We start from the raw sequence: 13,223 nt of genomic DNA on the forward strand, positions 1-13,223 counted from the left end.
GCAACCAAAAGACCAGCGACCAAACGTCCGAACACCCCCAAAAAACCCGTCTTTGTGACTTACGCGCTCTGCGAGAATACGGGCGTCTCGTCATTGGTGTTGGCCACCCGGATGCGGACGGAAGCGGTGCCGGTGCGGGGTGGCGTCCCCGCGTCCACGGCGACCACTTGGAACTCGTAGATGTGATTGGGCCGCTCGTAGTCTAGTCGCCGGGCGGCGCTGATCACACCCGCCGAGGTGATGTGGAAATCGGCGCCGGGGATGGAGTAGGACACCTCCGAGTTGGCGCCGGAGTCGCAGTCTCGGGCTACCACTGAAAGGGGTAGGAGCATGTTTTCGGACTTTGGTCGTCCAATCAGGGCGGCCGAGGGCTTACCTTGGAGTAACGAGATTCCGGGTGCGATGTTCTCGGGGACGTTGTCGCGGGTGTAGATGGGGTGAAGGAACTCTGGAGTGCAGTCGTTTTCGTCCGTGATGTGAATGACGACCTGCAAAATGGCGTCCAAGTGTTATTAAGATAATGGCCGCCATTGAAGGAACAGGGATTGCGGTATTGCACCAGAGGATGGATTTGAATGATCATTATATTGATGGGGATAGATGGAGGTCAAAGGTTTGGTTGTGATTAGGTTTAGGACTCGGAGGTGTCAAAGTGGCGGCCTGGGGGCCAAATCTGGACCGCCGCATCATTTTGTGCGGCCCGAAAAAGTAAATCATGAGTGTCGACTTTCTGTTTTAGGTTCAAATTAAAATGAAGAGTTTAGATGTATATTTCTTGATTATTTTCCCCCTTTTAAATCAATAATTGTCATTTTTTAATCCATTTTATCTGTGTTTTTAGTTCAAAAATCATTTTGTAAAATCTAAAAATATATAGAAAAAAAGCTAAAATCAACATTGTTTTAGATCGATAAAAAAACTGAATATTCAGGGATTTTAATCTAGTTCTTTTAATCCTATTATATAAAAAAAACTAAATATTATATCTAAAATGGTCAAGCCTTTGGTTTAAACAAAAATAAACATTCAAAAAATACATACCATGTATTAAAATAAACAACACTAAATGAATTGAGCATCAAAATATCTTTCGACTAAAAAATTTAAACGCAATATCATAAAATAAATAACTACAAAACGAATAAACAACATCAATATCCATCCACCCAAACTTCTATATGTGGGCTCAATGACCCAAAAATTGCACCCAAGGATAAACCTCATCCTATTTTAACTCAAATAATTGACCTAAATTGCATTAAATATGCATCTCTATAAAATACATTGCTCAAAAAAAAAAATATATATATATATTTTTCATTTTAATGTCCAGTGGTGCTAGATGACATTTCTTCCGAAATGTCCTTGAACGCCTCAGGCAACACACAAATTTGCGCAAATGTCCACACACTCCAAGTGGATTATCCGAGCCCCCCCCTTAATCGAGCCTTGAGGGTACCGATGCTACTTTGGCGGCCATTTTCAAGTACTTACTAACATTTGGCATACAGGGGGAGGTGATAATGTACTCCTCCAGGTGCGTTTGAGTGTCCTACGCCATCTTGGCGGCTTCCCGCCCCCGCGGGGTTCGGCTTGGCTAACTTTGGGCGCTTCCGTCGGGCCGTAGAAATGCCGACGCGACAACCGAGCTCGAGAACGCGCCTTTGATGTGCTGACTTTTCATTAAACGCACCGTCGGAAATGAGGGCAGCGGCGAGGGAGGGGGGAGGGGGGTGGGGGGGCGTACGGCGTGCAACCGACCCAGGCGGCAAATGGAACGACTTGCCCCGTAAAGTCCAATTCGGCACCTCAGCAAATTGTTTTCGGCCAATCAGATTACAGGTTGGGTGAGCCTGTTTATTTTGGGGAGAAAGAAGTGAACTTATTGGCCGCCATTTTGGTTCTGCGTGGATGTCAGAGGTGATTTTATTTTGGGGAGGGTGGGGTCAAAGGTCGCAGAGGTCAGAATATAAATTTTGGAATGACGGCGATATTTGAAGAGGTTATTAATATGATTGGGATGAGGTGAAAGATTGTTATGGGTTGAAATCGTGGGGTCAAAGGTCAGAGAGGGGTTGAATTGTGCTTTGTTTACAAGGTTAGGTCAATGTATACATAAGTACTTTTTCTAAAATAAATACTTTAGATTAATATTTAACTGAAATTAGCTTAATAATACCCTGAAATTAGCTTATTTAACTGAAATTATCTTAATATTTAACTAAAATTAGCTTATATTTAACTAAAATTATCTTAATATTCAACTGAAATTATCTTAATATTTTACTGCAATTATCTTAATATTTAACTGCAATTATATTAATATCTAACTTAAATTAGCTTATTCAACTGAAATTAGCTTAATATTCAACTACAATTATCTTAATATTTAACTGCAATTATTTTAATATTTAACAGAAATTATCTTAATATTTAACTGAAATTATCTTAATATTTAACTGAAATTAGCTTAATATTGAACTGAAATTAGCTATTTAAAGAAATTGGTTTACATTTTTTTAATCATTAATAATAACAATAATATGCAATACATTCTAAATGGACTGAAATATTATTTAAAGTATCTATTGACACGTGTACTTTTAGTAATACATTTTAAAAGAGTAATTAATTATAAGGTGAACATACATTCTCCTACTTTTTCATTTGTATATGAACGCATCACCATCTTAAGTTTCGTATTCAATTCTATCTAGCAAGTACACCTTCCTTTAAAAAAATAGGCATTTTTTTTGGTATTACACATTTTGCTTACCTCGCTCACAGCGCTGAGATCCGTGTCGGGCTCAGACGCCCGAACCTGCAACGTGTGCACGTTGTGTCCGCTCTCGAAATCCACGGCGCGCGTGAGGCTGAGGGCGCCGTTCTCCTGGTTGATGCTGAACAGATTGCCGGGGTTGGACTGCAGCACGTAAGCCAACGTCTTCTTCTGGAAGGACACGGCCTGAACGGCGCCAACGCTGCAACACAAACACGACAAACCTCAGTATTTCTGACCTCTGCGACCTTTGACATCATTCCCCCAAATCACCATTTCAAACATCCAGCAAATATATTAATTCCATATTTCACTCAATCCATTCATCCTTACAAAAGTCATTTCCCAACCTCCGTGACCTTTGCCCTCACCACCCCAAAAATAGACATCCATCACCAACAATAATAGTGAACAAGTCACATTTTAACCACCAAAAAACCCCAAAAATGATAGTTTCACCATTAAAATAATCTTTAAAAAAGCAATTTTTTGCAAAAATTACCGACACAAGACTCTAACATCTTCCAAAAAAAATAAAAAATCTGAGGACGATACTAGCAACACATCAAATGGACTTCAATGGGAGACTGTACACACACACACACACACACACACACACACACACACACACACACACACACACACACACACACACACACACACACATACACACATATACACACGTATACACACATATACACACACACATATACACACACACATATACACACACACTCCTTACAGGGTGGCATGGACACTTGGATATTATTAACACAATGTGCTCTGCGCCAAAAGCCCACAGGGACACACACACACAAACACACACACATGTACACACACATGTACACACACACAAGCCTTCATGTTTATCCAGACCTCGCTTTTAATAAATATTTGAATTTGCCACACTTTCAAACTCTCAGCCTCAGGCCACACGCAGACTTTTGCATCTGGGTCCTCTTCATCCACCACCACCACCTCCTCTTCCTCCTCCTCATCCTCCTCCTCTTCTTCATCCCTCCGTCCATTCATTCATTGCCTTTCCCTTCTAGGCTCGTCAAAAGTATTGACAGAAATATGATTTTGCACTACTATTGATAGTCTTTTTTGGCCTTTTTCCTTGTTAACTTTGTGGTTTAGGGGCACTTCCCGTATTTTCTCGCATATTAGCCACACCTGCTATTTTATTTCTCCATTACTTTACGCTACATGTGTCAAAGTGGCGGCCCGGGGGCCAAATCTGGCCCGCCGCATCATTTTGTGTGGCCCGAAAAAGTAAATCATGAGTGCTGACTTTCTGTTTTATGATCAAATTAAAATAAAGAGTATAGATGTATATTAAATTTCATGATTTTCCCCCTTTTAAATCAATAATTGTCATTTTTTTAATCATTTTTTTCTGTTTTTAGTTCAAAAAATATTTTGTAAAATCTCAAAATATATTTAAAAAAAACTAAAATAAACATTGTTTTAGATCTATTAAAAACTGAATATTCAGGGATTTTAATCCAGTTCTTTTAATCCATTTATTAAAAAATAAAATCTAAATATTATATGTAAAATGGTCCGGCCCACATGAAATGGAGTTGACCTTCCACGACAAATCGACCCCTCCCATCCCCGAATACTCACGGTTGCCCGACGACTGCGTTCTCAGCCACGCTGAGTTGGTAAGTGGCCTCGGCGAATTGCGGCGGGCGGAATCCGGCCAGGACGGAGACAGTGGCGGGCGGGCCTTTACTGCCGTCCGCATCCACGGCTTGAACCCGCAGGTGGTATTCATGGCTGGGAGCTAGGGGGCGCCCTGTGGTCCTGATGTCACCCGAGCGGCGGTCCACTTCGAAGCAGTCCTCGCCACCTGAAACAAAAAAATGTAAAAAAATTTAAGTTGCATGAATGTGAATTTGGAAAATTATTATTATTATTAATGTGTCACCTGGGAGTTTTTTTTTGGTTTTGATTGACAGAAGGCAGTTAAACAAAATAAGGGGATTTTTGAATTGCTTAATAAAATTAATGATATGAATTATGACAGTAAAGCATGATTTTGTGTGACCCTAAAAAATTGAATCATATTTTTCTTCGAAATTTTGACATGCTAACCATTTAGTCGCCCCAAATTGAATAAAAATGTTAATATTTTTATGGATAAAAAGTTTAGAGTAGCATTTCTACAACCACTACACTTTTGGCTTTTAAATAATATAATGGACAAAAACTTAATTAACTTTAACAAAATATTACATAACACACAACATACTCATTGACATTTTTGAGCTGCGCATTATAGTGCAGAAAATACAGTATGGTTTAAAAAAAAGTTCATTTTAGAGCAGATTTGGTTTTTCCATCTTTCTCAAAAGCAACCAAAGATTTAATAGAAAATAGTGATGATGGGATGGAGGTTCAAATGTGGTGTGGGGAGATGAGATGATTGACAGGTGGTATGCAGCTGCGACCAGTCGAGGCCCTCTGGTCAACAGCTGAGGACCACTTTCCATCTTCTTGGAAGTTTTTTTTTTTTCATTCTCGTCAAGTTCTTGCTCTGCGGGTGTTTTTTTTTTTTTATCCAAAACTTGCAGTGCAAAAAAATGGATTTAAAAATAGAGGGAAATCAGAGTTGGGGGTTTTAAAATGTAACATATTTGTCTTAACTATGACTTTATGACTTGTTTTTGTATAAAAAGTGACTTACAGTTAAATTTTCCTCTCGTTTATGTATAATTAACATCAAATTTCATATAAAAAATTGAAGAAAATCAAGAATGTAGTATACAAAGATAGTTTATTAAAGTAAAACATGGTATTTAATGTTTTTATGTTCAAATTTTATTTTAGATTTATAGTTTAATTTGCGTTCTGTAAAATTGTTATTTAATTTGCAACAAAATATCACTTTAAAAAAAATATAAATAAAAAATAACAAAAACACACTAAAAAAAACACTAAACTTCATTTTATTTTCAATTATTATATTATATAATATGGTTCTGCATATTGTATAACCCTTTCAAAGTTATTTTATTTGTATTAATTATTTAATAATTTATTCCTATATAATCTATTTATATACAGAAAGTGTGTAATATTAAGTCTACAACATTTTTAATATACAATTTTTGAATCTTTTTTTAATTTAAATGTTTTTAGTCCACTTTTTATAGCGTTCCTTTGCTCCTCCCCCCAAAAACACTGTACGTCTATCATGTCATCTAATGAACACTTAAAAAAACAACATAAATCCTAATTTGTGCCTAAAAACCTTCATATTTTGTGTCATCTCCCGAGTTGACGTCCCTAATGAAGTACTTTGTATATAAATAGAATCAAATAAAGTGGGCCTTAATCTCACTTAAATCCAACTTGGCAAACTATAAAAAATAAAATAAAAAAGTCAATTAGTGAATTATCTGCGAGCAAACGTTTCATCACGTTACACCAAAGCGACGCATCAAAAAATAAAAATAAACTCTTGAAAGAGATTCTTCTTCCTTTTGTTGTGCGCTCCAAAAAATTCCCAGCCGGCGGCGCCCATCCATCCGCCCACGTTGCCCCCCCCCCCCACGTCGCTCGCCCACGTCGCCCTCTCCCAAGAGACGGAAGCTCTCTCTCTCTCTCTCTTTCTCTCTCTGGCACCCCCGGGGGAACGTTTAGCGTGTGCGGCGCTAAACGGCGTTTAATTGAAATTCAACAAGTCACTTTTTATTTCGATTTATAAATGTGCGTGCCTCCGAGCAAGTGCGTAGGGATAAAAACCAGTTCATTTACATAGAAAACATCCCCAAAAAAATGCATCACTATTTGGTGTCAAGCTAATGTCAAAAAAACTTCCTACGCTATGATTGGTCGATTTGTTTCTTCTGAGACTTAGTCAAAGTTTACATTTAAATTATGGATTACAGCTCATGTAACATGAAAAAAAGTCATATAAAGACTTTTAGCTCATCATTTGATGACTTTTTTCCAACTAATATGACTTCAATATTATAATAATATGCCTCCAAATATTATTTTTACAGATCTTATGTCGCCAAAATCAAAGTAAACAACATTTTTTGCCTAATTTTATGTCAAAATTCATGATATAATTCGCTGAATCTCATATTTTTGCCACTTTTTTCTCATAATTTGACAAAATATAATTAAATTTCCGTAATATTCCAACATTTTACGTGTAATATTAGGATTTTAATCTCGTAAATGAAGTCAATTATGTTTATTATTATGTTTCCTCATAAAATTAACATAAGAAAAAATTACAAAACATTTTTTCACATATATTACGCAAACTTATCTAATATAACAACGTTAATATCGTAATATTAAGTAAACATTACGAATCATTTTAACTTTTTCTCCTAAAATTAGATAAATTATTTCAAAATATTGAGACATTTTCCCCATGAATATTAAAAATATTTACATCTACCATCACGTTGCTTTGTAATATTATTTAAAATGACGTAACACATTTTTTTTTCCTGGTAGTATTATGTGTAATATAATGCAAATTTTTTTGGTTTCTTAATTTGGTGACCCATCGAGGGGCGGGACCTATGTGACGTAAAACTTTCCGCAGCTTTACAATAAAATCCACATAAAGTAAAACAGGCTCACCGTCCAATAGGAGAAACTGAGGCTGTCCAGGCGTGCTGTCGCGTTGCCGTGACGACAGGTGGTAAACCAGCGACCCGGGGGCGGCGTCGGGGCCCACTGCCGCTAAGTAGGGGGCCGGGAACATGGTCCACTGCAGGTGGGCTTCGCCGGATGTACTCAGAATCAAACGACATGGGTACCACTCGTCACCTGCGGGGGAGGAAAAAGCAAAATTAGTCATATATTGAGGCTCTAGGTGGCGCTATGACAACTTATTTAATTTTTTGAACAAGGCTTTAGTATGTGTTCATTCAGATTTTGACTAGCAGTTCACCCTCACCCTCCAAAAATGCATCTTAATAAACAGTAAAGAAGTATTACTGTATTTTCTCTCGCATATAAGCCGCATCTGCGTATAAGCCGTACCCTTAAAAGTATGAGTGAGCAATAGCAGGCACAAGTGAGTTTTTAAAAAAGTTTTATGCAAAATATGGTTTATATTTTTAATGAATTTCATTCATAAGAGTTAAAATAAATGTTCTTTAGCATTTTATCGGTTTATTTTTCACAATTTTTTAAATAAATGACCGTATCGGCCATATTGTCTTGATTTATGGAGTTTTCTGCTAAGTTTTATGCTAATTTGTGCGCGTATAAGCCGTAAATATGATTCAGTCATATTTTTTTAGCAATAAATACGGCTTATATGCGAGAAAATACTTTAATTTAAATACAGAATTCGCACGGCACACAAACAAACAAAAACACTTCTCTTTTCTGCATTCAATCTTCCATTAACACAAAAAATAGCATGAATGTTAGCATAAACATTCCCCATTTTAGCTCTACTGGCATTTTCCCGTTTTTAGCTATATGCTAACAGCGCGATGCTAAGCTTTCGTCATTTCACATGCTGGCAACTTGACAAACTCAAGTGTTGTTTTGTGTGTTTTAGCGTCTGTTTGCCTTTAGTGTTTTTTTTGTTAGCTGTTGTTCCACGTATGGGCTTTGTAGCTAAAGTAGCTAGCGCTACGCATCGTTCCGTCAGCGCCATGAAAGACGGCGTCTTCACAGACCCCGAGGGGACGCGTTGACATTAGTCAACCGGCTCCGACTCCGTCTTTTATCTGCTTCCTGTTCTCCGGGAAGACAACAGTGACGTTTTTTTTTTATTTTTTCATGACGACGGCGACAAAAACAGACACAGGTTTTGTTTTGAAACTCTGCCTTGTGCTCTTTTTTTTTTTAGGCGAGGAGGGATTTGTCAAGAAGACGGGAAAACAACAACTTCACGTTGAGTTATGCTAACAAACTATGTTGGCGGAACAATTGAATAAGATATTCGTGGTGCTATTGACGGGGATAGATGTAAGGGCCATTTTGTTTTGATCAAATAGATTAAATGGCACTGAAAAATTAACATTAACAAACTGGCCTTAGTTAATTTTAGGGTACCAACAAAATGCTAGTAAAAAAAATAATAAATGAAAATAATTCAAAAAAATTTATAAATGAAAATAATTCAAAAAAAATAGTAATTGTTAAAAAAACAAAAAACATGTAAAATTGACAGTAAATTGTTAAATTAAAAACACAAAATTGACAGTAAATTGTTAAATTAAAAACACAAAATTGACAGTAAGTTGATAAAAAAACAACAACAAAACATAAAATTGACAGTAAGTTGTTCGAAAAAAAACAAAAAGACAAAAAATTGACAGTAAGTTGTCAAAAAAAATAACAAAATTGTTTGCAATATGTTAAAAAAAACAAAAAAACATAAAATTGACAATAAGTGCCCCAAAACCAAAAGGAATTGACCCTTAAATGACCAAAAAGTTAATTCACAAAAGCCCAAAATCAACAGGAATTGATCAATTAACACTAATTCACCTGAAAATAAACTGCCAATCAACACTAAACAATCCAAAATGTACAAAAAAATCCGCCTGAATGGCCCAAAATGTACTGCAACTGAAAATAAACTACCAATCAATAATAAACAATCCAAAATGTATCTAAAATACCCCTTGAATGGCCCAAAATGTACTGCAAGTGACCGAGAGTGCCCAAAAAATGTACAGAAAATCATCAAAAAATGCCCCATAATTGCCCAAAAAGGTTAAGAAAGATATTATTTGTGTGCCAATGACAGTGACGGACATCCAATTAAATTTTAGCAGCAATTATTTGCTGTCAGTGCATAAGAATTGTATCATATTCAAGTGCCCCGTCACTCGTGGCTGCCTAAATGCAGAATAATGGCGTCTATTTAAAGGTTCTTGTTTAACATACGCTGCGACCCTCCAGCGGACAAATGCAACGTGGCCCATTAGCGCAATCAACATCAACACGGCCTGACGGCTCAAAAAACAACGGCACGATGACGAGGTGCCGTGGAAAGAGCAGGTACAATTCTAGCTAGGGTATATTAAAAGTACAATATATGTAAATAAATGTATAAAATAGACAAATTCTTCTACAAATGTCAAAGTCTTTCATCATTTCATGTCATTTTTAAGCAAAACAAAGCTAAAACATCACATTTGAATGATTATTTAATTAATAATTTCATTAAGTAATTAATTATTGTTAGCATTTTGCTGTTAGCTTGCTAGTATGTTGTCACTTTGCTATCAGAAGTTCATTAGCTCATGTTATTGTATCTATGTTGTCATAAGCTAGCTAGTACATGATAGTTAGCATGCTAACTTAAGATCACCAGCATGTTATTGCTAGCTTGCTAAATTGCCTATTTAGGAAATTTAGCTAACATAGGCTCTGTATTAGCAAACATAAATGTTATCAATTAATCAAATATTTATAAAAAAAGATTTTTGTATTCTATACACTTTTTACTTGCTAATTAAAATGCTGTTGGAATAAGAGTCTGTCGCTAGTTTATTAGTACAATAGTATGCTACTTATTAGCATGCTACTGCTAGCCTATTTCGAAAACAGACCGTAAATGCACTTTATTTGAATTGTTTTCATGCTTTTTTTAAAAAAAATGTTTTTAGGATATACCTAATAGAAATAATTGTGTATTTAAAATATAAATAATACACTTTTATATTCAATTTGATAGGAATTATATACTCTTCACTTCTTTGTTCACATTAGCCCAAACGTGGTATAAAAACAACGCAGGGTAGCTGAAGCGTACCGTAAGACAAAAAAAAAAATGGTCGCTGACCGCAAGCGGGCACGCGTTTGCGCGTTTGCGCTTTCACGCGTGCTAACGCGACGCTTGTCTGACACGAAAGCTAAGGATTGTTAGGACGGCGGGCGCCTCCTGTCGCTCTTTTGTCTCTTTGTGTCCGCTGCATTTTTCATGCGGAGAGGTGATGGCGGAAAGCGAAACCCTCAGGGCGCTCTTTCATGAATACGTACGGTGGTGGCGGCTCGATGAACTTGAGCTAGCGCCACACTTTAACGCAAGTCGACATCATTATACCTTACTGTGATTCGTTAGCCACGCCCTCACCTGACTGAAAGTGCAGAGTTGGGTTTGTTGTGAATCTTGTTGTGTTTGGGATGGTTGGTTGTTTAATTATTGTTGAATTTGGAGGGTTTTGGGTGGTCTGGATTTTGAAGTTTTGGGGGTTTGGTTCTTTGTTAAGGTCTTGATTTGTTCTGGATTGGTTTTGTATGGCTTTATGGAGGTTTTTTGGTTGTTTTGTGTTGTTTTGGTGTTAGGGTTCTTATGGTTTTGTGATGATTGGTTTGCTGGTTTTCCTTTTGGGTTGTTTGGGTTCTGGGAAAGGTTTTTGTTTTTGTTTTAGTTTTGAAGGGAATGTTAGTTTCGTTGTTGTTTTTTTGGTTGCATTTTGGTTTGGTGTGGGTTGGTCCGCTCAACTTTTAGTGTGTTTTTGGGTAGTTATATTTTGAGTGGACGGTATTTTTGTTAAGTTTTTTTTATTTTAGTTTGGTTTTGGGAAGATTGGTCTGCTGGTTTTCTTTTTGGGTTGTTTGGGTTCTGGGAAAGGTCTCGGTTGTTTTTGTCTGAGGGGGTGTTCGATTTGTTTTTGTCTTTTTGGTTGCATTTTGGTGTTTTTTGTTTTGTTTTCCGGTTGTTGATTTTATTTTGAGTGGGCGTTATTTTTGTTGTTGTTTTTTTTATATTAGTTTGGTTTCGTGTTGATTGGTCTGCTAAATCTGCAGTGAAGTAAGTTTTGGTTTCATGTAAGGTCTTTGTTTTTGGTATTTTTTTGTAGTAGACATTAGTATTGTTGTTGTTTTATGTTGTTTTGGTTGGTTCCATTTTGGTTTAATCTTGATTCTGTTTTATTTTTTTAGTGGATTGGTTTCCTGTAACATTAACAAAAACAAAGACAATACACATTAAATACAAAAAGTTTAAGCAGCTATAAAAAAAAAAATATATATATATATATATATAAATATTCATGGGTTGGGGCAAAAAAAATCTAAAAAAAACCCCAAACAATATACAAGTATTTATATAATTGTTTGCAATGCTGATTGACAGCTAAAAATGTTAACAAGCCCAGCGTAAAATGTTTTTTCCAGGAGCTTATCAGCGGACTGCAACTTTCAACAACAAGTCTACACCGTTCCGAGTCTTAACATTGTTGTCATGACAAACCTTCAGATCAGCTTAAGCCAAATAAGCGTGGGATGCCAAAAAGTCTTTTAACGTCAGCGCGTACACGTTTGTGTACTCGTGTTTGTGTCACACCGGCAGCTTTTCAAGGGGAGCGCCGGGCCAGCCACCGCCATGTGACGTGATTCGCCGTGAAGGCGCCCGAGAAGTAGAAGGAACTACGGCATACCGTCTCACCTCGTCGGGGGAGCGTGCAATTAGCGGAGGGGAGGAAAAATGGATGCCTCGGAGGGGGGAGGGATGGAAAGCGGGAGGAGCCAGGTAAAAAACGCAATGAAAATGAGAAAATTGTAGTTAGCGCATGCTAACTGCTAGCCATCTGACTAAATTTTTTTCTGTTATTTAGATTTATTTAAATATTTTTGGGGGTCTCTTAATAGGAAAAATGTTTTTGTAGTTTTTTATTTAAAAAAAAAGACATTTAGATTTTGTTAATTAAAAAAAGGGGAGAATATTTTTTATTTATTTTCGTTGTTTTTTAATTAAACAGTAAAAAGAGGAAATAGGCTATTTTTTTATTCATGATTAAAATATCGGGAAGTTTTTGTTAAATTTTTTAGATTTGGTAGATTTAAACAAAAAATTAGCGATTAAAAAATTTGGAGAAAAATCTTACTTTTTTGGATACAAAAAAATGACCTTTTTTCACTTGTCAATCATTTCTTTGATAAAAGGAAACACTTTAAATATATCTTAACATTTTATTTAAATTTTTCTATAAGTAGAAATGATGTATTTTTAGTCAAAACCTCTTTTTGGGGGGTACTAAGGGGAAACCATACTAACTCTGCAAACACTACTCTACCCACATTCGCATGATTGACAGGGCGGGACTGGTTACCGTGGCAACCAGCTCCAGCGCAGGTGTCCCCGCGGGCGCCGTGGCGACGCGTCACCCTGACGAGTAAAAAGCAGTCACCCCCGACCCCCCGTATACGTGCCACGTGACGGGCAAAGACGTTAAAAAAGCGTGTCTGCGCACAAAGAGAGCAGTTTTTGTCGGGTCCGTCCGGTCCGTGGGATGCAGCCCGCGGAAATGCCGCCTGCATTCTAATGAGCACCCCTACACCAGCCCCCCCTTACTTTACCCACAAAAAGTCCGACTAGAGCACGTTGAAGTCATTGACCGCAATCGATGGCTAAAGACCCACAATCCATTTCAACTCAACTCTGATGCTAGCTCGGCTTAACGATTGGACGCCTGTCCACCATAACATTAGC

General features: G+C 37.0%; 1 protein-coding gene across 1 annotated transcript in view; it reads right to left on the minus strand.

Annotated features, from left to right (window-relative positions):
* Nucleotides 1-13,223, minus strand: part of LOC144199665 (neural-cadherin) — a 72,813-nt gene that overhangs the window by 32,272 nt on the left and 27,318 nt on the right. The window contains exons 2-6 of the mRNA XM_077721478.1: nt 7,397-7,585; nt 4,412-4,637; nt 2,777-2,981; nt 377-488; nt 64-313 (exon numbers count right to left, since the gene is read on the minus strand). Of these exons, the coding sequence (XP_077577604.1) occupies nt 64-313; nt 377-488; nt 2,777-2,981; nt 4,412-4,637; nt 7,397-7,585 (982 nt within the window). The remainder of the gene's footprint in view (nt 1-63; nt 314-376; nt 489-2,776; nt 2,982-4,411; nt 4,638-7,396; nt 7,586-13,223) is intronic.

The sequence above is a fragment of the Stigmatopora nigra genome, chromosome 7, assembly GCF_051989575.1.
Source record: "Stigmatopora nigra isolate UIUO_SnigA chromosome 7, RoL_Snig_1.1, whole genome shotgun sequence".
Lineage (NCBI taxonomy): Eukaryota > Metazoa > Chordata > Actinopteri > Syngnathiformes > Syngnathidae > Stigmatopora > Stigmatopora nigra.